We start from the raw sequence: 21,404 nt of genomic DNA, 5'->3' as shown, positions 1-21,404 counted from the left end.
AGACGACGCCATCCTAAGCATGAGCATCCCACTTATGCGTCTGCTCATGCAAACTTTGACGCACCTTAAGGAGCAGGCGTCTGCAGCCAATGTTGACGAGGAGGGAATCCTTGATGACATTCAGCCATTGTCTGCTCAGGGACCTCTCCTGGACGAGGTGGAGGAAGAAGAGGAGGAGGATGATGGGGATGATTACTTAGGGGAGGAGGATGCATCTCGTGGGGCAAGTGAAAATGTTGGCGTGGCAAGGTCTGGTACAGGGTTTGTGCGTGACTGGAGGGATGTGGATTTGCCAGAAAGTGCTCCTCCAACCAGCACTCGCAGTGCATCATTGACACCGGGAACATTGGCCCACATGTCAGATTATGCCTTGCAGATCCTAAAAAGGGCCCCCCGCATTGCCAAAATGATGAACGATGACGACTACTGGTTGGCCAGCATCCTGGATCCACGCTATAAAGGCAAATTACAAAACATCATGCCACAGGAGAACCTTGACCTAGTATTGGCTAATAAACAAGCAACTCTGGTAAATTGGTTGCTTGAGGCATTCCCAGCACACAGCAGCAGTGATGGTTCTCACACGAGCCGTACGGGCCGGGGGCAGCTTGGCAGAGGTGTTCATGGTGCACACAGCAGAAGTGGCGTTGGAGACAGGGGTTTCATGACAATGTTGTGGACTGATTTTTCAAGTACCGCTCACACAACTGGTAATACTGCATCGATGGAAAGTGACAGGAGACAGCAGTTGTCAACTATGGTTACAAACTACTTTTCCTCCCATATCGATGTTCTCCCACACAGGTCATTCCCCTTTGACTATTGGGCCGCTAAACTGGACACCTGGCCTGAATTGGCACAATATGCCTTACAGGAGCTCGCTTGCCCAGCTGCAAGTGTGCTATCGGAGAGTCTTCAGTGCAGCTGGATCAATCCTGACAGAAAAAAGGACTCGTCTGTCAACCCAAAATGTGGATGATCTAACCTTCATTAAAATGAACCATACATGGGTTTCCAAGGATTTTGTCCCACCTTCCCCTGATGACATAGGGTGACAGAAAAATTGCTTGCTTTGGTCCACCTCTTCCTGGGACTTGACCTATTTCGCCTTTTGCATCAGCTGAATGTCCAACATCAACATATGCCACTTTCTAAAACTCCCTAACTGTGCTGCCTCCCCCCTCATGGCCGGGGTCACCACCTAGCGCACGACACAGTGCGAGTGCCATTGCCCTGGACAGGTGGGTAGGCCGACTCTTGGGCGTGGGCACTGGCACAGGGTCCCTCATAGTGCAATCAAGTGTCTCTGACGGTGGTGGTGCACACCCGCCGTCAGACACACCGCCGTACTATGAGGGGCCCAGTGCAAGTACCGACGCCCACGAGTGGGCCCCCCTTGCTTGGGCAGGGCCCCACCATTTGCAATCTTTACCTCTCCCTGCTCCTCCGCTGTGTAGTCTGGGCCGTCAAATCCATACTGTGCCTGACACCGTCTGAGCCTGCCTCCTGATGTATAGACATATATTTTGAATGTGTACGCTATCCATACATGTTATCCGGTGATACGGTACCCTTTCTCACCTTTGTGCAATCACTTGCAAGCCATACTGGGCCTAACACCGTCTGAGCCTGCCTCCTGATGTATAGACATATATTTTGAATGTGCACGCTATCCATACATGTTATCCGGGGATACGGTACCCTTTCTCACCTTTGTGCAATCACGTGCAATCCATACTGGCCCTAACACCGTCTGAGCCTGCCTCCTGATGTATAGACATATATTTTGAATGTGTACGCTATCCATACATGTTATCCGGGGATACGGTACCCTTTCTAACCTTTGTGCAATCACGTGCAATCCATACTGGGCCTAACACCGTCTGAGCCTGCCTCCTGATGTATAGACATATATTTTGAATGTGTACGCTATCCATACATGTTATCCGGGGATACGGTACCCTTTCTCACCTTTGTGCAATCACGTGCAATCCATACTGGGCCTGACACCGTCTGAGCCTGCCTCCTGATGTATAGACATATATTTTGAATGTGTACGCTATCCATACATGTTATCCGTGGATACGGTACCCTTTCTAACCTTTGTGCAATCACGTGCAATCCATACTGGGCCTAACACCGTCTGAGCCTGCCTCCTGATGTATAGACATATATTTTGAATGTGTACGCTATCCATACATGTTATCCGGGGATACGGTACCCTTTCTCACCTTTGTGCAATCACGTGCAATCCATACTGGGCCTGACACCGTCTGAGCCTGCCTCCTGATGTATAGACATATATTTTGAATGTGTACGCTATCCATACATGTTATCCGGGGATACGGTACCCTTTCTCACCTTTGTGCAATCACGTGCAATCCATACTGGGCCTGACACCGTCTGAGCCTGCCTCCTGATGTATAGACATATATTTGCTGTTAAGCAAGCTACAGCACCTGTGGTTTGCACACGTTAAGTTTTTCATTTTTTCAGGAATGACGGTTAGGCCTAATTCCGGAACTGCGGTTGACCTGCACTTACTGGGAAAGCATCGTTCACGGGTAATAATTGTAATCAGTGATCCCCATCACTAACGTTGTTCAGCGGGTTATCTGCACCTGTAAGCGACAAACACTGGCGTTTTCAGTGTAGCGCACATGCAGCCACGGACATGTAAGGGCATGACACACCAGTTATTGGCCAATCTCATGTGCCAGAGCCTCACCTGTCCCTCTAGTAAGCCGGACTCGGACCGCGGGGCATGACGGAGTCTCGTTCGTTAACGGAATTAAGCTTGCAATGTGTGCATCTTTTCTGTAGCTGGCATGGTTGAGGTTTCCTAGGTGGAGTCGAATTTAACCGTAGGCTCCACTCCTGGTGGTGCCCTTCTGGACATTCCTTTAAGGTTCAGCTTTGCAACCCTACTGCCCACGTAAAACAAACACTTTGCCTTCATGAACGCTGTTTGGAGGGTCATGACTCGTGGGAATAACGCCGCCCAATCAGTTAACCTGCTAGAGAGATCCTTCGTTGCTCCCAAGCATGACATCACACTCCCTAGGAGGAAGGTAATTCCACTGTGGCGACCGTACTCCTGGGGGCGACACAAGTGCTCTGATGCCCAGCCACTGCTCGATGAATCTGCTGGTACATTGACCCAGACCACTACATTCCCCTCGCACGCTACACGGCCTGAATCTGACACTGATGAAACTCAGGTTACCCTTCCCATATACAGTTCCATCTTACACGGTGACAAAGAGGAAGCTGCAGATGAAAGTGCAGGTTCGCCGCACCCGCCATCAGACACACCACCGTACTATCAGGGGCCCTGTGCCAGTGCCGTCGCCAATGAGTGGGCCCCCCCTGCTTGCTCAGGATCACAGCACTTGCAAGGTTGAAATACTGTGCAGTGAGATGGAAGATGGGGACGACGAGGAGTCCAGGGATTCCCTAGCGAGGAGACTTATTTGATTGTTTTCAATGTTGGGACAGCAATTTTTGGGGAGCACTATACTCTGGAGAATGATAGATGGGGCCCACCATACACTGGAACATTCCAAAGGTGGACATCAGACACTGGAGCAGCATTTACAGGGCCCATTATACACTAGAGCATTAGAAATGGGGCCCATTATGTTTGGAGCATTATTTGGGCCCATAAGACAGTGGAGCTTCATCCATGGGGACCAAAATATACTGTAGCATTATGTGGAGCTCATCATATACTGTATGGAACATTATATGGGACCAATGATTCTGTATGGAGAAATAGATGGGCCTCGTCATGAGATGTAAAAAGTGAAGTATTTTTCATTGTACTATACCGCTATTTCTCTGCCGTATCGGAGCATGATGAGTTGTGGTATGTGTTAAAGGGGCGCTCTTTCGCCCAGGGCACATGAAAACCTGCAGCCAGCCCCCCCCCCCCACAAATTTAGCCAAATAACCCCCATTTTTCAGTGCGTAACTTGTATTATGAAGTTAATTAAGGTTGACAAGCTTAAGTAAGAAGAATTGATGCTTTTGGCATTCAAATGGGCACTGTAGGTGTGTTTCCTGTCCTCCTCTCACTGCCGACTTTTATTCCCCATAGACTTACATTGGGTTTCGTGTTTCGGGACGACCCCGACTTTTCCCTATAATCGGCCGATCTTGCTCGACCCGACTTTTGGAAAAGTCGGGTTTCACGAAACGAAACGCGACCCTAAAAAACCAAAAGTCGCTCAACTCTAATAATCATCATTACCAGAAATAAACACGTGTAATAGATCACTCTGTGTGTAACGACACTATATATGTTTCACTTTTCATATTGAAGAACTGAAATCAATTAACTTTTTGATGATATTCTCATTTTTGTGAGAACCACCTGTATAAGACTGTGTGCACACGCTGCGGAATCTGCTGCGGATTGATCTGCACGGATTTGATAAATCCGCAGGTCAAAAGACCTGCGGTTTATCTGCGGTTATACCATCTCCACAATGGAGGAGATGGAATCCACAGAAAGAATTGACATGTTAATTCTTTCTGCAGTTTAGAAACCACGGAAAATTACGCAGCGTCTGCACTGCAGTTTCCATTTCCCATAGGGAATAATGGTACTGTACACCGCAGCAGAATCGGCAGCGTGTGCACACACCCTAAGTGTATTCTTCATGACTGGCAGGAGCAGCGGCCGCTCTGTATGATCATGGTCCCGGCGCTCCGCTCTAACCTGTAACACCATTTCATTATCCTATCACCATTAATGTCACCAATAACACACGGAGCCATCACAGTTAAAGCTGGATTGTATTTAACAGATCTAAGCAGCATTGGAATTACATTTACACAGAGCAGATCGTGCAGGATCCGCCGGGACAACCCCAAAGATTTACAGAGTTCTGCACAGTGACTAGAGAATCCCTTACACATGTAACACCTCCTTTCAGATGAAATCACACACATCTAGTCATCTGTTTTACATAGATCCAGCAGCAATCAATTATCTTAAGTGGACCAAAAAAAAAAAGCCAGTTGCAATTTTTTATGACACTGAAGTTTATGGGTGACGGATTTGATGCACAGACATCTGTTTTTCTTCCATTTTTTTTTTTGCTCACTGGATCAGTTTCAAACAGACGACCATGTGGATGTGGCCTTATGGTTAACATATGGGTAGATGACATTATAGCTGATTGTTCCACACAGTACAAACATCTTTGCATCGCTCCCATACTGTTACAGGACAATTTGGCAGCCATTTTTTAGGAGTGGAGGACACTGAGGCACAAGGTAAAAATTGGTTAAGATGACAAATGGCAGCCACCGCTCTATGTAGGGGATAACATATACAGTATATTCTGCACACAGGGGGTAGTCATCACCAAAATACTAGTGTATCTGAAATAATGCGCATGCTACATCGGTATAGTCTTTATATAAAGCTTACACAAATTATATATCTGCCATCACATCCAAAAAACAGCATAATGTAGAGGGATGACGATTCCAGTGATGTGTCACTTACTGGGCTGCTTGCTGTAGCTGTGATCCAAATCACTAGATAACTAGTAAACTTAGGGCCATGCAGTCCAACCACAACTCCACCGATTTTATACTGCATAGGCAGAAAGTGCCAGTGGATGGGGTTATACAGGGCTCAGCATTCAGAAAACGGCTAGATCTGCAGCAGAAAAAACAGATTTTAATCAAAACTGCAGAAAGCAGCCCAGTAAGTGACATCGCTGAAATCCGTGTTGCTGCTCCCAGATGGGGGTAACAGAAACCAGCTCTCAGATTTCACTGTATTCTAATCAGAGTGGCTGATAATTCTTTGTGCAGCCCTCGTAAAAACTTTCCTGTATAATAGGCCTTATAGGCTACCTTTTACAGGAACTGTGTCGGGAATAAAAGTATGATTTTATATCAATCAATATAAATTTTATTTTTTCAATTCTGATATATTAGAAAAAAAATAAAAGGTTTGGAAAAGTTATAAAAATAATAATTACCTTTTAAACTAAAAAACCCAATAGTAATGCTAACTAGCTTTATAATTGCTGCAAAGGTGGGCAGTAACTGCTGGAGTCACGTCTCCCCTTATGGACGATTAGCAAAGGGGGAGGATAATGTTTGGAATCACAGTGTAGAGCCATTTTTTTGGGTGATGGCACGTGGTCAAAGTGTGTGTACGGGCGCCCTTACCTATTTGACTCGTAACCAAGCTTTGCTTTTGATAAGCCACAAAGCTCAGTGTAAACCCACTTTCTGCACTCAGGCATCCCAGTATTATAAAGTGTTGTCGGCAGGACACGATGGGGCAGATTTACTAAGCTACAGGTGCCAGCATTCAGGTTTAATTCGCACCGCATTAAGAAGTCGCAAGATGATGACGCAGGCGCTATGCATTTTAGAGACACTTATCAAGAGGTTGTGGCCTATGACAGAGTGTCATAGGAAGAGGGGTGTAGTCCTAAATTCATATTCTCTTAGGCCATGTGCACACGGTGCAGATTCTGCTGCGGATCCGCAGCATTTCTGGCCCTGCGGGTCCGCAGCAGTTTCTGCTGTGTTGTACAGTACCATTGTTTTCAATGGTAAAACCAAAAACGCAGTGCACATGCTGCGGATTTTTCCGGGCGGATTTGCTGTGGGTTCAAATCTGCAGCATGTCAATTCTTTGTGCAGAATCCACAGCGGTTTCACACCTTCTCCATTGTAGGACCTGAGAATTTACCTGCGGATTTTTCCAAATCCGTGCGGAAAAATCCGCAGGACCTAACACTACATGTGCACATGGCCTTAAAGGGAATCAGTTACCAGGTTTCTGTCCTGTAATCTGAGTGCAGCCTAATGTAATCAGCAGGAGAATATAATTACAGGACAACTTGGCACAGGAAGGGTAGTCCAACCCCATCGTCAGCACTGATTAGCAGCTGTCTGTGTACACTGTATAGTGACAGAGAGCTGCCGATCAGTGGTCTGGGCGGGATTACACAGCTCCACTAGATCCGCAGCAGAGAAAACTGACTCTCACAACTGCAGCACCCAGTACACTAAGTGACACATCGCTGGAATCAGGATCTTTCTCCCTACATCAAGCTGCTATTTCCAGCAGACTCATCTCCAGGATACACGTTGATGCTGTGGACTCTGATCCTGCAGTTGCCCTATTACCATTTCTACATCCCCCCTATTTCATCTTTGCTTAATAGTTAGGTAAAAATTAAAAAAGGACAGCAAGGAGGAAGCATGACTGCAGGCTCTGACCACACTGCGTGTTTGTAGTCTTACCATGGAGACAGGAAGTCCTGCATTGGTGAGGTCATAACTAAGTATTCTAAACTTTATTTTTTGTTTGCACAGAAGCAATAGAGCAAACAGCTGCAGGTGTGAATATAGCCAATAAATATATATATTTTTACATTTTAAAACATAACAAATGTTTAAGTATAGATCTTCTGTTAGTGCTTTAATAATGTATGTACAATGCAATATTTTATATTACATCCTCTTTCCTGTATATATGGATTTAGGACAAACTATTTGGGGAAGATTCATCAAAGCTTTTACATCAGATTCACACTCGTTTGGATCAGCGCTGCTAAAATAGGGGACGCTGGGGAAGATCCAGGGAATGGCCATTTGTCCAGTGCAAAAATTGCCGGCGTTTCGTATGGCAGAAATGTTAGTCCAGTCCCTGACTGAAGTAGCACTTCTGGCACGGCGCATGTGCTAGATTCATCACGTGGCGTGCACCAGCATAGCGTGAGTGTGCGCGACGCCAATGCTGATGAAATCGGCCCCACTGCGTTTATGTTCCACTTTGTGCTAAAAAAAAAAAAATTATATAAAAAAGATAAATCCCTGCCTTCATCCCGCCTTTATGCAAAGACGGAGGTAAATCATCATAGAGAGATCAGTACTGTACATATTGCACATTGCTCGCAAGCCCCAGTGCCCCGACCCAGCGGCTGTAACGCTAAGCCATCTTATTTTACAAGAAAAATCATAAAAATGTAAAAAAGATAAAAGATGCGATCACAGAAGGAGGAGAACCCAGATTAAAAAAAAACAAACAAACATTTGCACACGAATCATCTGCATCAGTGCACAACCGCATGGACGGAGACTGCGACCGGTTCTGGGGTGAAATAACCATGTATGTTGAGCAGAACCCTGCAATAATGCCCTCTATAGGCAGATACCCTGCGCTTTATGAGCAATGATCTGCAGTTTCCAGTAATGCAATAAAAAAAAAAGCCAGATCCATGCTGCTTATTAAAATACTTCTCCATATGTAGGGCTTTACAGTTAAAGTAGAAGGACGTCATGTCTCCTGGCAGAGGGGCTCTCCCAACGTGAATTAGAAAAAGTTAAGGAATTCTTACCAAACCACATGATAATCCTAAGCAACCCTGCTCCTATGGAAAGCGTATGACACATTGGGACACTTGCCAGGCCAATTAAAGCTAACTGGTCACAATAACCACAATGTTCTACTCGAAGATATCTAACTATTTAACAGTAAGTTGTGTCCATCCAAACTGCCCACTGCATGAGGTCCATGTTCCCTACTTTTTTTTTTTTTTTTTTTATTTGCACACTTTGCAGTAACTTGTTCGTTCCATTGAATGCAGCAAAATCAATATTCCGGTAAATGCCACTCAATGCTTTGTACAGCTTTGATTTCATTGATATCTCATTAAAAGTTTGCCCTCTGGTGGCTAAATCCCAGTACTGCACTAGTGGTCGAACATGCACAGGTTGCTTGTGCTTTCAGTGTGTAACCTGAATGTGGTAAGGAGGCATAGCTGCCCTGATTACAAAAAGGGGGAAAATGCATTGAAATGGCAAAAAATAAAAAAAAATAAAGTCTGAAATCATCAGTACGTTCCCAACATAAAAGGAGTGTTAAAACTCAATATATAGATTACAGTATTTGTTACATTTAAAACCATTTACACCAGCCAAACACTAAAGAAGAAGAAGTCTGCAGCTGCAGTTCCACTGGTGAAAAGAGACCACGATTCTAGGTGCTAAATGTCCGTCTTAACCCCATCAGTGGCCTTGGAAGATACTGCATGAAGGCGGCTACAGGGTCACCCCTCCGGCTAAAGATGATTGGGCACAGTCTGCAGAGCGGCTTCACTGGAGCGATCGACATCAACATTCTGGAAGAGAGGGAACATTACTGACGTGAGAACATAGTTCACAGGATGCAAAAGGAGAATCGTTCTGGAAGAGGAGTCACGAAAAGGCATTAAATCGCCCCACTCCCCATACACTCATCAGCTATCGGTAGAGCCACCTACAAACAGGCGCCATCATTACGGGGCAGGCTCTGCTCACCTCTGCATCGGGGGGCGAGGGTAAGGCACATCCGATGCATGCCGCAATGGGTGCACAATCTGCAAATATTGTCCCATCCTCTCCTCCAGATGCAGGAACGTACCGAGGACTCTGGCACATTGCAACCTCCGCTCTCTGATGCTGCACACAATGCCGGTACCATGGGGCTAATAGAAGCGGACTACTCTGGTGCCCACGGAGGCACAGCTCCTGGCACTCCCTCTCAGATGCCATTCCCAGCGCCCCTTATGCAGGTGCTCCCCAGATTACTCATGCATTACAGGACTGGCCAGCGGCGGCTGAAGGACACATGCCGGACAACTCCTGCGCCCACTCGCCAGCACATGGACACTGCTTCCAACCACGTGTGACAGGTGATCCCCTACTGTAAGGGATCCTTAACCAGTCCGGTGCTGGGGCGCCTTCTGTAAAGATGCCAAGACGGCATGAAGCCACACTGGTGACCCAGCCGGGCTGGTGAGCAACGTCACAAGACATCAGCCCGCTCTCGGACCAGCGTTACGCTATGCGGCAGTGTCCTGTTCTGTGGGTGCACAAATAGGATCCCGTCCCAGAGATAAAGAGACCCAAATTCTGCACTTCAGACAGACGCAGCGGGGACGGGTGATGTAAGGAGCAATCTAGAATGGTAATAAATAGACCTTTATCATTACACAGATTGCAATGTGGGGACTGCAAGGAGCGCCGTGCGCTTGTGTGATGCTGCGGCGTCCACTGCTAGCAAAATGCAGGAGAGCGCACCTATCAGAAGTGCCGAATTAATGAGGTTTTTTTTTTATTCTCAGACAGGATCGGTTGGAGAAAACAATAAATCGCTGCCTGCCTGAGTTTGATCTGATATTTGGATCCCACTCGGCCAGTCAAAGAGTCCATGGGAAAAATAAATCGGAGACTGCACTCAGATGACATCTGAGTGCAGTCAGATATCCACACACTTACAGAATTTAGACATTTTTTTTCTCCACATCAGAAAATCTGATTGAAGTGTGATTAGCATAATCGCCAAGATTCTCTGGGATGAGGAATCGGCTTGTGTGCCCATGGCCAGCATCTGGTGACCAATACTATACTTCTGTGCAGACTGTCTCACACAAGCATTGTTTCTGGCAGGGTTATCCCACCCCCGGGCAGTGCTACCCCATCTATACCATACATAGAGAGCACATGTACCGCAGACGGTCAGCAGCCAGAACACAGGGACGTCGGAGCAGGAGGTCAGTGCGATTTCACAAGTATTGGCAGGTAATTAGAAGATGTTAATTAGCTGCAGATTTGATTTTGAGATTAATTAGGACACCCCACACCTACAGTCACTTGGCCGTAGGGGTCTTCACGTTACATAATTTGACTTCAAATTAAAATAGAAGTGAGCGAAATTAATCATGGATTTGGGATTAATTAAAAAAGCAGTAATAAAAATGAGAAAAGGCACCATTGCTGGGTCCACGGTGGTCGGGCACAGTTATCAGGGCAGCCTCAGATGGCCGGGATATATCTACGTTCTAAGGAGCAGAATATCACAAAGTCATGAGGCACAGGTCTAAAGAAATGGTTTTTAAGATTATATATTCTGGAAACAAAATGGGAAAGTAGTTAGAAATTACAATTATATGGAGTCCTGATTCATTACTACTGGAACAAAAAAAAAAAAAAAAGCTTTCAGCACCCATGATCATCAGGGCATTACCCCACTATCTGGGCTTTGCTTCAGCAGTATTTGTACTTTGTGCTCAGTGCGGCACCCTCCCACAACGCCGGCGCTCAGTGCGGCACACTCCCACAACGCCGGCGCTCAGTGCGGCACCCGCCCACAACGCCGGCGCTCAGTGCGGCACCCGCCCACAACGCCGGCGCTCAGTGCGGCACCCGCCCACAACGCCGGCGCTCAGTGCGGCACCCGCCCACAACGCCGGCGCTCAGTGCGGCACACTCCCACAACGCCGCACTTCCATATTTTTTTTGGACATGTCCATTACTAGGCAGACATTCAGCGAGTGGCTTACCTCGGGTTTATCTCTGTGAGTGTTTACGGCTTCTACATTTAGACTGATCGCTTCCACTTTACAACCTATAGAGGACAAAAATCAGCAAATGTAAAAAGTCACATATAGCTATATAGTACACTCTTAAACCCCTTAACGACCAGCGGTATTTTTGGTTTTGCATTTTCACTTTTTGCTCCCCTTCTTCCCAGAGCCATAACTTTTTTATTTTTTGATCAAAATGGGCATGTGAGGGCTTATATTTTGCGGGACGAGCTGTACTTTTGAAAAACACCATTGGTTTTACCATGTCGTGTACTCAAAAACAGGGAAAAAAATCCAAATGCGGTGAAATTGCAAAAAAGTGCAATCCCACACTTTTTTAGCACATTCACTAAATGCTAAAACTGACCTGCCACTATGATTCTCCAGGTCATTACGAGTTCATAGACACCAAACATGTTTAGGTTATTTTTTATCTAAGTGGTGAAAAAAAATTCCCATCTGTCAAAAAAAAAAAAAAAATTGCTCCATTTTCTGATACCCGTAGCGTCTCCATTTTTCATGATCAGGGGCCGGGTGAGGGCTTATTTTTTGCATGCCAAGCTGACATTTTTAACGATACCATTTTGGTGCAGTTACGATCTTTTGATTGCCCGTTTTTGCATTTTAATACAATGTTGTGGTGACAAAAAAAAAAAAAAAAAATCGTAATTCCGGTGTTTTGCCTTTTCTTTTAGCGATCAGGTTAATCATTTTTTATCGATAGATCGGGCGATTCTGAACGTGACGATACCACATATGTGTACGTTTTATTTTTTATTATGGTTTTATTTTGAATGGGGCGAAAGAAGGGTGATTTGAACTTTTATATTTTTTTTAACCCCTTAGTGACGGAGCCAGATTTTTTAAATCTGACCAGTGTCACTATGTGGTGATCACTCCGGAACGCTTCAACAAATCCTAGTGATTTGGAGATTGTTTTTTCATGACACATTGTACTTTATGATAACGGTAAATTTAGGTCGATATGATTTGTGTTTATTTATTAAAAAAAAAAAATCAGAAGTTTGAGGAAAATGTTAAAAAAATTAGCAATGTTCAAACTTTGAATGATTATCCCTTTAATCCAGATTGTCATACCACACAAAAACATTCATAAATTACATTTACAAAATGGTTCTGATGTAAAGCAGACATGTGGGAAAATGTTCTTTTATTTTCGTAGCATTTTAGGAGGTTTAAAAATGTAGCAGTAGTTTTTCACTTTTTCAAGGAAATTTACAAAATGTAATTTTTTTTAGGGACTTATCCATGTTTGGAGTGACTTTGGGGGTGCTATATATTGGGAAACCCCCAAAAGTTATAACATTTTAAAAACAGCACCCCCTGACATATTGAAAACTGAAGTTAGGTAGTTTATTAACCCTTCAGGTAATTTTCAAGAATAATGCAAAGTGACATAACAGGACTGAAAATGTGTATTTTTACCTCCTAAATGCCTCTAACTTCTGAACAGGTTACAACAGCCGTCAGACTAAAGCCCCCGTCACACACAGCGATCTCACTAGCGAGATTGCTGCCGAGTCACAAGTTTTGTGACGCAACAGCGATCTCACCAGCGAGATCGCTTTGTGTGACAGCCATCAGCGACCGGCCCCCCTGCCGGGTATCACTGATCGTTCTCTGGAAACCTCTGGACATTTTTGGGGGTCACTGGTCTCGCGCTGGTCAGAACGCATCACTGCATGTGACAGGCGGGAGACCAGCGACCAGGAGCTGGTAACTAAGGTACACATCGGGTTTCTAAGGAGGTGCGCTGCGCCTAGAAACCTGCAGTGTATCTTAGTTACCAGCGCGCTGATGCAGGGAGCTGGTAACCAAGGTACACATCGGGTTTCTAAGTGCTGCACGCCCCTTAAAAACCCAATGTGTACCTTGGTTACCAGCTCCCTGCATCTGCGCGCTGGTAACTAAGATACACTGCGGGTAACTAAGCGACATGCGTCGCTTGTTACCCGTGTGTCGCTGGTCCTGATCGCTCGAGAAGCTGCCTGTTTGACAGCTCACCAGCGATCACATAGCGACTCGCCAGCGATCCTGACAAGGTGATATCGTTGTCGGGATCGCTGGTGAGTCACTATGTGTGACGGGGCCCTAAGGTCGCTATTTGGTTGTGAATTGCCATGGCCCTCGAAGGAAGGGCATTTATTAAGCAGATTTCACACTTCCGACATGCTTGGTCCCAGTATCAACCACAATCTATAAACCAGTCGTTGGGTCTCCAGACCAGAACTGAACCGCCCGATTGCCGGTCTGGACATCGTGGTCAGTAATCAGACTGTGAATGTCTGACTTGTGAAACCTGCCAAAGAGATGCACATAAAGGGACGAAAACAAGAGCAAGAAACTGGAAGACATAGCTGTCTTAAGGATGACATTCATCCACTTTCCTGGATGAACGGCCTTTGACATTCCCTTCTAGGACCAAATACTGCTGATGACCTAAGCTCACATGATTTCTCCATAGTCTCTAGTTCCTCCATGCAGCTTATTAGGAAAAAATCAGTGATCTGAATCATCAAAAATATAAAATAGAATACAGCAGCCTCTGTAAGGGATAAGAAGTGTGCAAACATTGAATATATGAAATGTAAACTGCATTACTGATAGAGATATATATTAAATTACAGTATTTAGTGCATAAATTGGCCAATTCATGAGAGCCCACCAGCCATGTCAAGGCGTAGCTTTCTTTGATGGAACCCTAAAGCTAATATTTATCAAACTTGTCTCTCCCGGGCTACAATTAATGCTGGATTTATAGCCCAGGGTAACAAGACCAGGTAAGATCCAGCATTAATTAAAAAGAGCTTTAGGCTGATGGGAGAAGGAACGCTCCATCAGAAAAGGAGGCAGTCACAGCCTCCAATAGTAAACTACAAAAACTGTCCGCACTTTCTTTATTCTGTTCAGAGGTACTAGTCGTTTCTTTTTGTTTTCCTGGCAGACATGAATTTATGAGCCAAGTACGTTCAATTTTACAAGTATATTCTATATCCCAGTAACGCAGTTCAGCTTCCATATATTCCAGGTTTGCAGACATCTTAGCGCTTACAGAGGCTGCTGTATTCTCTGCTTTGTATATTATGCAGTCACGGCAGCTGGCACCTGTTCACACTTGCTTTATTCTGTTTGGAGGTGCTGGTCAGTTTTTTTTTTCCTGGATGATCAAAAAGTCTAGAAATACTCAAGAAACTGGTGTCTTACCGTAAGCTACGGGCGTCAGCTTCAGGACAGTGTGAAGGGGGCACTTGAGGTAAGGCAGCTGATCTGGAAAAGTAATTTCACATCCAGTAATGTTATATACATCAAAATCCCTAGAAAGAAAACATTGGATTTTGACAAACTTAATATACCGTACATACTCGTGTATAAGCCAAATGTACCACCAAAATAATGTCTCCGTTACAGCGCAGCCACTGTGGTGGTCTTTGCAGGACCAGAAGTGACCATGTCCCACACTTTTGGTCTGATGGAGACTTTCGTGGTATGGCTGGTTTCCTTCTTCTCTAAGCATGATGGCTTAATTACTAATTATATATATGGTTGGTCGACATTCAGAATAAATATCTGCTAGGCGTCCGGTCCTCACCTGCAGTCTTGTCCAAGAAGTAGGCCAGTAGACAGCGCATGACGGCTTGGTGGCAGATCACCAGCACGTTCTCCTGCCGCTCCAGCTCCATGATGACCGGTTCCAGCCGTTGCACCAAGTCCTCATAGGACTGAAAAGCAGATAACTCTGTTATACACTATAATGCAGGCACATGGCATCGCCGGGAGAGTAACTGGACGCAGACAAAATTATAACACTTTAAAGGGAATCTGTTTGTCCCCACCCAATCTAAGAGCAGCATGATGTAGGGGCAGATGTGTAGGAATGTGTCACTCACTGGGCTGCTTGCTGTAGTTTTGATAAAATCAGTCTCATCAGTAAGAGATCATCACTACAGGACTAGTAACCTGCCGCCATGTAGTCCTCCACAGTCATAATCTCTGTATAATCCCGCCCCCAAACTGGCAGATTTCTGCCTATGCACAGAAACCAGCCAATCAGTAGTGTGGGCGGGGTTATACAGCGCTCAACATTCAGAGCACTGCTAGATAAAACAGTGATTTTTATCAAAAATCTAGTGAACAGTCAAGTAAGTGATACACATCTCTAGCATCAGGGTCTCTGGCCCTATATCATGATGTTCTCAGATGTGGCAGCAAAAAACTGGTGACAGATTCTTGTTAAGATGTTCAAGAGCCATGATATCCTGAACAAAAAGGACAAAAATGTAAAAAGTAATCCCCTTCTTACTCTTCGGGCTCGTTCAGACTAGCTTACTGTAAGAATATGTAACATCAGAGTTAAAAATCAGACAAGAGACCACTGTTATTTAATAGGGCCGTGCAGATGACTTTCAAAATGGGCCAAGAGAGCGAAGAGAAAATGAAACATTGCAGCAGGCACTTTTCTCTGTATATTGGACGAGACTCACCCATTTAAGTGTTAGTGCGCAAAATAAAAACGCAAGTTTCATCCGTATTGTAGTCCTTACCATAGAAAACCATTTGATTACCGTATGCACATGTTACACTGCTGTATAACTACAGATGTCACATAGATGGAACACGGATGAAAATCAGCCAAGTTGTTTGGATGCAATTCAGACGATTTGCCATGTGCTCATCTGAGCCCGGCTTTACCCCCAGATTTTCCACAGCTCAATTTGCTAATTTTTCAACTATATTCTGAACTGTTACCAGCTAGCCATTAAAAGGTGCACGCATCAGTCTCCCAGCAGGCGCCGGCCATCGTACAGCCATTAGTCAGCTCAGTAGGGCAGCTAATGCCTGGTAAGAAAACAACCAGCAGCTGTCACTGCGTCCTAATCAACCCACACAGGTCTTCCATCCAAAGACACTTAAGAAAAAAGGCTTCCTCTGCAATTCTGTACTATGAAGGGCATAAATAGAAGCAAAACAAAGACTCCAACTGACCACATCATGGCTTATAAAGTCTGGGGTTACCATTTGGATGGTTTAAACCCGTCCCCAAGATCCTATCCCAATATGTAGCCGGTGTAATAATAATATTAGCGAATACCTCCATTTAGAAATGTAGTATAGTTTGTCTGATTCACCATGTCTTTTTCCGCATGTGCAAGCATTGCAGGACATTCGCTACGACCACTGATACAGTGACACTTAGCTTTTTGCAGGTGGTCATAACCAAGGATAGCTAAGGTCCTGCAATGCCTACACATGAAAGACCTAGCAAATCAGAAAAACTATACTACATTTCTAATTGGAGATATTTGCGAATATTACACCTACCACATAATGGGATAGGATCTTGGAACGGCCCATTAAACAGAAGTAGAACTTTTAAAATTCTCTGGGACGACACCAATAAGATATAGATAGGCATTTCCAAACCATCAGAGCCTTCATCATTGCCATACCTTTCCTACAAGTCACACAAATGGTGTTCTTTCATCGGACACTAATGGCTTATCCACAGATGGGGTCTGAAATGATTGCGCGTTGGGGGGGGGGGCTTACGAACAGTGTCTGGCTGTATGTTGTATGAGGCATACTTAATAAATGCAAATATACTAATGATGAGAGTCTCCTAGAATATGGCATCCCGGTTATTAGAGACCACCACATTCTCACTATGAACTAGTTCCAGATGTTTAACCCCTTCAGACCTACTAACCTCTCCTTTTGGATAACGGTATCTGTATTTATCTTGGTCTCGCAGGGCAAACTCCAGAGGATAGGATTCCTGAATTTCTTCGTAACGCATCTCTTCACACACCCCCTAGGAGAAATACAACAGGTCAAATAGAGCCACAAGTCCATGGCACGTGAAGCCCTTAACTTCTGATGTTTGTTTATGTCATAGGTGGCTAAGGAATGTGTAGAGTTGGCTCGGGAGTTGAGCCTGCACCTTAAAGGGAACCTGTCACCAGATTTGACCGATATAAGAGAGCCACCGTCTTTCAGGGCTTACCTCAACATTCTATAGTGCTGTACATAAGCTCCCGAACCGACCTGAAAGATAAGAAAAATAAGTTATTATACTCACCCGGGGGGGCGGTCTGGTCCAATGGGCGTCGCAGGTCCGGCGTCTCCCATCTTCTTCTTGCGATGCCACCCTCCTGTTGCTTCACAGGCTCCCTGGCACCGCGCTCCTGTGCAGGGGCACCTATCTGCCCTGTTGAGGGCAGAGCAAATCCCTGCAGTGCGCAGGTGCTGGGCCTCTATGACCTTTCCTGGCGCGTGTGCACTGCAGTACTTTGCTCTGCCGTCAACAGGGTAGATAAGTACGCCTGCGCAGGAGTGCGATGCCGGGGAGTCATGAAGCAACAGGAGGGCGGCATTGCAAGAAGATGGGAGGCGCCAGACCCAGACCTGCGACACCCATCGGGCCGGACCTTCCTGCAGGTGAGTATAACAAAACTTATTTTTCTTATCTTTCAGGTTGGATCGGGGATTGCTCTACACAGGGCTGTGGAGTCGGTAAGCCAAACCTGCGACTCAGACTCCTCAATTTCCCTTACACCGACTCCGACTCCCACACATATTGCTTATATTTAAGTGAAAAATTTATTGTAGTACAATGTGAACCTCAGACATTTAATCATTTTTATGATCCAATAATCAAGATATTTAGATAGAACAGAATATATATTGGTGTACTACCCGGTTTTCATTCTTTTTGGTACAGATACGATATGGATAGACAGATATGGATAAATGGATAGATAGAGCAGATTTCTAATCTGCTTTTGCTATTGAAAACATTATCTATGAGCTCAAAAACCTTTCAGGTGATGCAGTTTTTTAAAAAGATGATCAGCTTTTGCAGCTGAAAAACGTATCCTCAAAAAACACAGGAAAAACGCTGTGTGTGAATGTAGCCTTAGATCAGGAATAGAACAGCCATTTATAGGACATTTCATAACTTTCCCAAACTCCTATGAAAAAATATTCAGCACATCCTGCATTGAATTACTGTACCCAATTTATTATATATTTTTGGAGTCGGAGTCGGTCCATTTTATACCGACTCCAACTCCACCAAAATGAGCACCGACTCCGACTCCACAGCCCTGGCTCTACAACATCATTCAAAACAACTCATCCTGCAAAAAAAAATAAATGCCCTCATACGGGTATGGCAACAGAAGAAAAAAAAATTGGAACATGAGGAAGGGGGTGGGGGGGAGAAGCACAATAAAAAAAAAAAAAAAATCCTGGGCCCTTAAGGGGTTAAATGTGGTATTTCAGCAGTAATAATCGGGATAATTATCATACACTGCTATATTCCTTGTATTGTATACTCTTTCCTTTGCCCAAAACAGAATCATCTTCCTGCAAAGGAAGAAAGTTAACCATTTCATTGGGGCGATATCCTTCCTTCCCTCTACGGAATGCTTTGAACTGGGGGGCATGCACAGTGCGGAGATATGACCCATGATACTTTCGGGATAAATGAAGGATCTCTGTGTTGAACCTCACTTCGCTGTCTTGTTGTTTTTTTTAATAATGAAGGGCAAGAACCTTTGAGACAACTGGAGGTTTTTCCATTTTGGAGAAGATCCTGGTTTGGCTTTATATCGTACATCATGTGACAAGGTTATTAAAGGGCCAATATGGACTTCTAGAGGCGTTTTCTCCAATAGGTGGCGCTAGGTACCCAGTTATCCTTCTCTTTGAAGAGGCTATTTACTTGGACTCATGAGGGTATTGCACTGGTACTATGGACATCAATTAGTATACAATTTGTGGCTACAGCTCACCCTCTGCAATATATGGGATGTTCAGTCTGGTTCCCAGGCAATCAACTCCGCTTTGCATGGATAAGGCATGTGAGGTATCAAGTAACTTATTTCAAACAGATGAAAAAAAAAAGTCAATCCAGCATAAAGATAAAAAAAAAAATCTTTATTTTGAACTCCAGTAAAATAGTGGGCATAGAAACACAGCTGCAGCTTTTCAAGTCTGGCTGGCTTTTAATCGATAGGACTCCGCAAGACTTGAAACGCGACAGTTTGTAACATGGGAATAGAAAACGGCTGAGTTGCAAATCTAGCTGAGTCTTAGCAATTAAGAGACAGCCAGATGGAAACGCGACAGTTTTCTATGCCATTGCTACAATTTTAATCCCTTTCCTACATTAGACGTACTATTCCGTCCATGTGACCTGGGACCTAAGTCCCAAGGACGGAACAGTACGTCTAGCGCGATCAGCTGTGCTCACGGGGGGGGGGGGAGCGCAGCTGATCACAGCTGACACCCGGGCACTGTGTCAGGGGCGGTCACGGACCGCCCCCGACACGTTAACCCCTGGCACACTGCGATCAAACACGATCGCAGTGTACCGGGGGTTTAGGGAAGCATCGGGAGGGAGGGGGCTCCTGCGGGGTTCTCCTTCCCTGCAGGTCCCCGAATCCAAAATGGCGGCGAGGGCCTGCAGGGAGGCGGCTTCCTCATGCCTGCAAAGCGCCGGCATGAGGAAGCCTGCAGCACCGCCTGTGACAGATCGCTGATCTGTCACAGTGATCTATGATGTGACAGATCAGCGATCTGTCACATGACAGTTATGTCCCCCCTGGGACATTGTAATAAAGTTAAAAAAGTGTAAAAATAATTTCTAAAAAAAAAAAAAATTCCCAAATAAAATAAAACAAACATATAAAAGTACACATTTGGTATCGCCGCGTCCGTAACGACCTGCCCTATAAAACTGTCTCACTAGTTAACCCCTTTAAAAATAAAAAACGAAGCAAAAAATAAAGCTTTATCATCATACCGCCGAACAAAAAGTGCAATAACGCACGATCAAAGAGACGCATATAAATAACCATGGTACCGCTGAAAACATCATCTTGTCCTGCAAAAAATGAGCCACCACACAGCATCATCAGCGAAAAAATTAAAAAGTTATAGTTCGCAGAATAAAGCGATGCAAAAATAATAATTTTTTATCTAAAATGGTTTTCATTGCATAAAAGCGCCAAAACATAAAAAAAAACGACATAAATGAGATATCGCTGTAACCGTACTGACCCAAAGAATAAAACCACTTTATCAATTTTACCGCACACGGAACGGTGTAAACGCACTCCCCCAAAAGAAATTCATGAAACGCTGGTTTTTGTTCATTCTACGTCACAAAAATCAGAATAAAAAGCGATCAAAAAATGTCATGTGCCCGAAAATGGTACCAATGAAAACGTCAACTTGTCCCACAAAAAATAAGACCTCACATGACTCGGTGGGTCAAAATACGGAAAAATTATAGCTCTCAATATGTGGTGATGCAAAAACTATTTTTACAATAAAAAGCGTCTTTTAGCATATGACAGCTGCCAAACATAAAAACCGCCATAAATAGTAAATCAAACCCCCCGTTATCACCCCCTTAGTTAGGGAAAAAAAAAAAAAAAAATGTATTTATTTCCATTTTCCCATTAGGGTCAGGGCTAGGGTTGGAGTTAGAATTGGGGGGGTTTCCACTGTTTTGGTACATCAGGGGCTTTCCAAACGCGACATGACGTCCGATCTCAATTCCAGCCAAAAAAGTCAATTGGCGCTGCTTTCCTTCCGAGCTCTGCCATGCGCCCAAACAGTGGCTCCCCCCCCCCCCCCACATTTCAGGTATCAGCGTACTCAGGACAAATTGCACAATAACTTTTGCAGTCCAATTTCTCCTGTTACCCTTGGTAAAATAAAAAAATTGAACCTGAAGTAATTTTTTGTGAAACAAAGTTAAATGTTCATTTTTTTTTTTTAAACACTCGAAAAATTCCTGTGAAGCACTTGAAGGGTTAATAAACTTCTTGAATGTGGTTTTGAGCACCTTAAGGGGTGCAGTTTTTAGAATGGTGTCACTTTTGGGTATTTTATATGATATAGACCCATCAAAGTGACTTCAAATGTGATGTGGTCCGTAAAAATAAAATGGTGTTGTAAAAATGAGAAATTGCTGGTCAACAT

General features: G+C 44.6%; 1 protein-coding gene across 3 annotated transcripts in view; it reads right to left on the bottom strand.

Moving 5' to 3' along the window:
• Window positions 1-4,781: 4,781 nt before the first annotated feature.
• Window positions 4,782-21,404, bottom strand: part of LOC141052368 (6-phosphofructo-2-kinase/fructose-2,6-bisphosphatase 4) — a 119,622-nt gene continuing 102,999 nt past the window's right edge. For 2 of the 3 annotated variants that reach the window (XM_073549612.1, XM_073549610.1), the window contains exons 10-15: window positions 17,116-17,220; window positions 15,001-15,130; window positions 14,616-14,678; window positions 11,367-11,431; window positions 10,796-10,865; window positions 4,782-9,164 (exon numbers count right to left, since the gene is read on the bottom strand). In XM_073549612.1, coding sequence (XP_073405713.1) covers window positions 9,157-9,164; window positions 10,796-10,865; window positions 11,367-11,431; window positions 14,616-14,678; window positions 15,001-15,130; window positions 17,116-17,220 — 441 coding nt within the window. In that variant the 3' untranslated portion in view covers window positions 4,782-9,156. The remainder of the gene's footprint in view (window positions 9,165-10,795; window positions 10,866-11,366; window positions 11,432-14,615; window positions 14,679-15,000; window positions 15,131-17,115; window positions 17,221-21,404) is intronic. The other variant, XM_073549611.1, reaches the window with a different exon arrangement.

This window comes from Dendrobates tinctorius, unplaced genomic scaffold (assembly GCF_039654945.1).
Source record: "Dendrobates tinctorius isolate UK_male_01 unplaced genomic scaffold, ASM3965494v1 ptg000159l, whole genome shotgun sequence".
Taxonomy (NCBI): Eukaryota; Metazoa; Chordata; class Amphibia; order Anura; family Dendrobatidae; genus Dendrobates; species Dendrobates tinctorius.
This window is presented reverse-complemented; position numbering and strand designations above follow the sequence as displayed.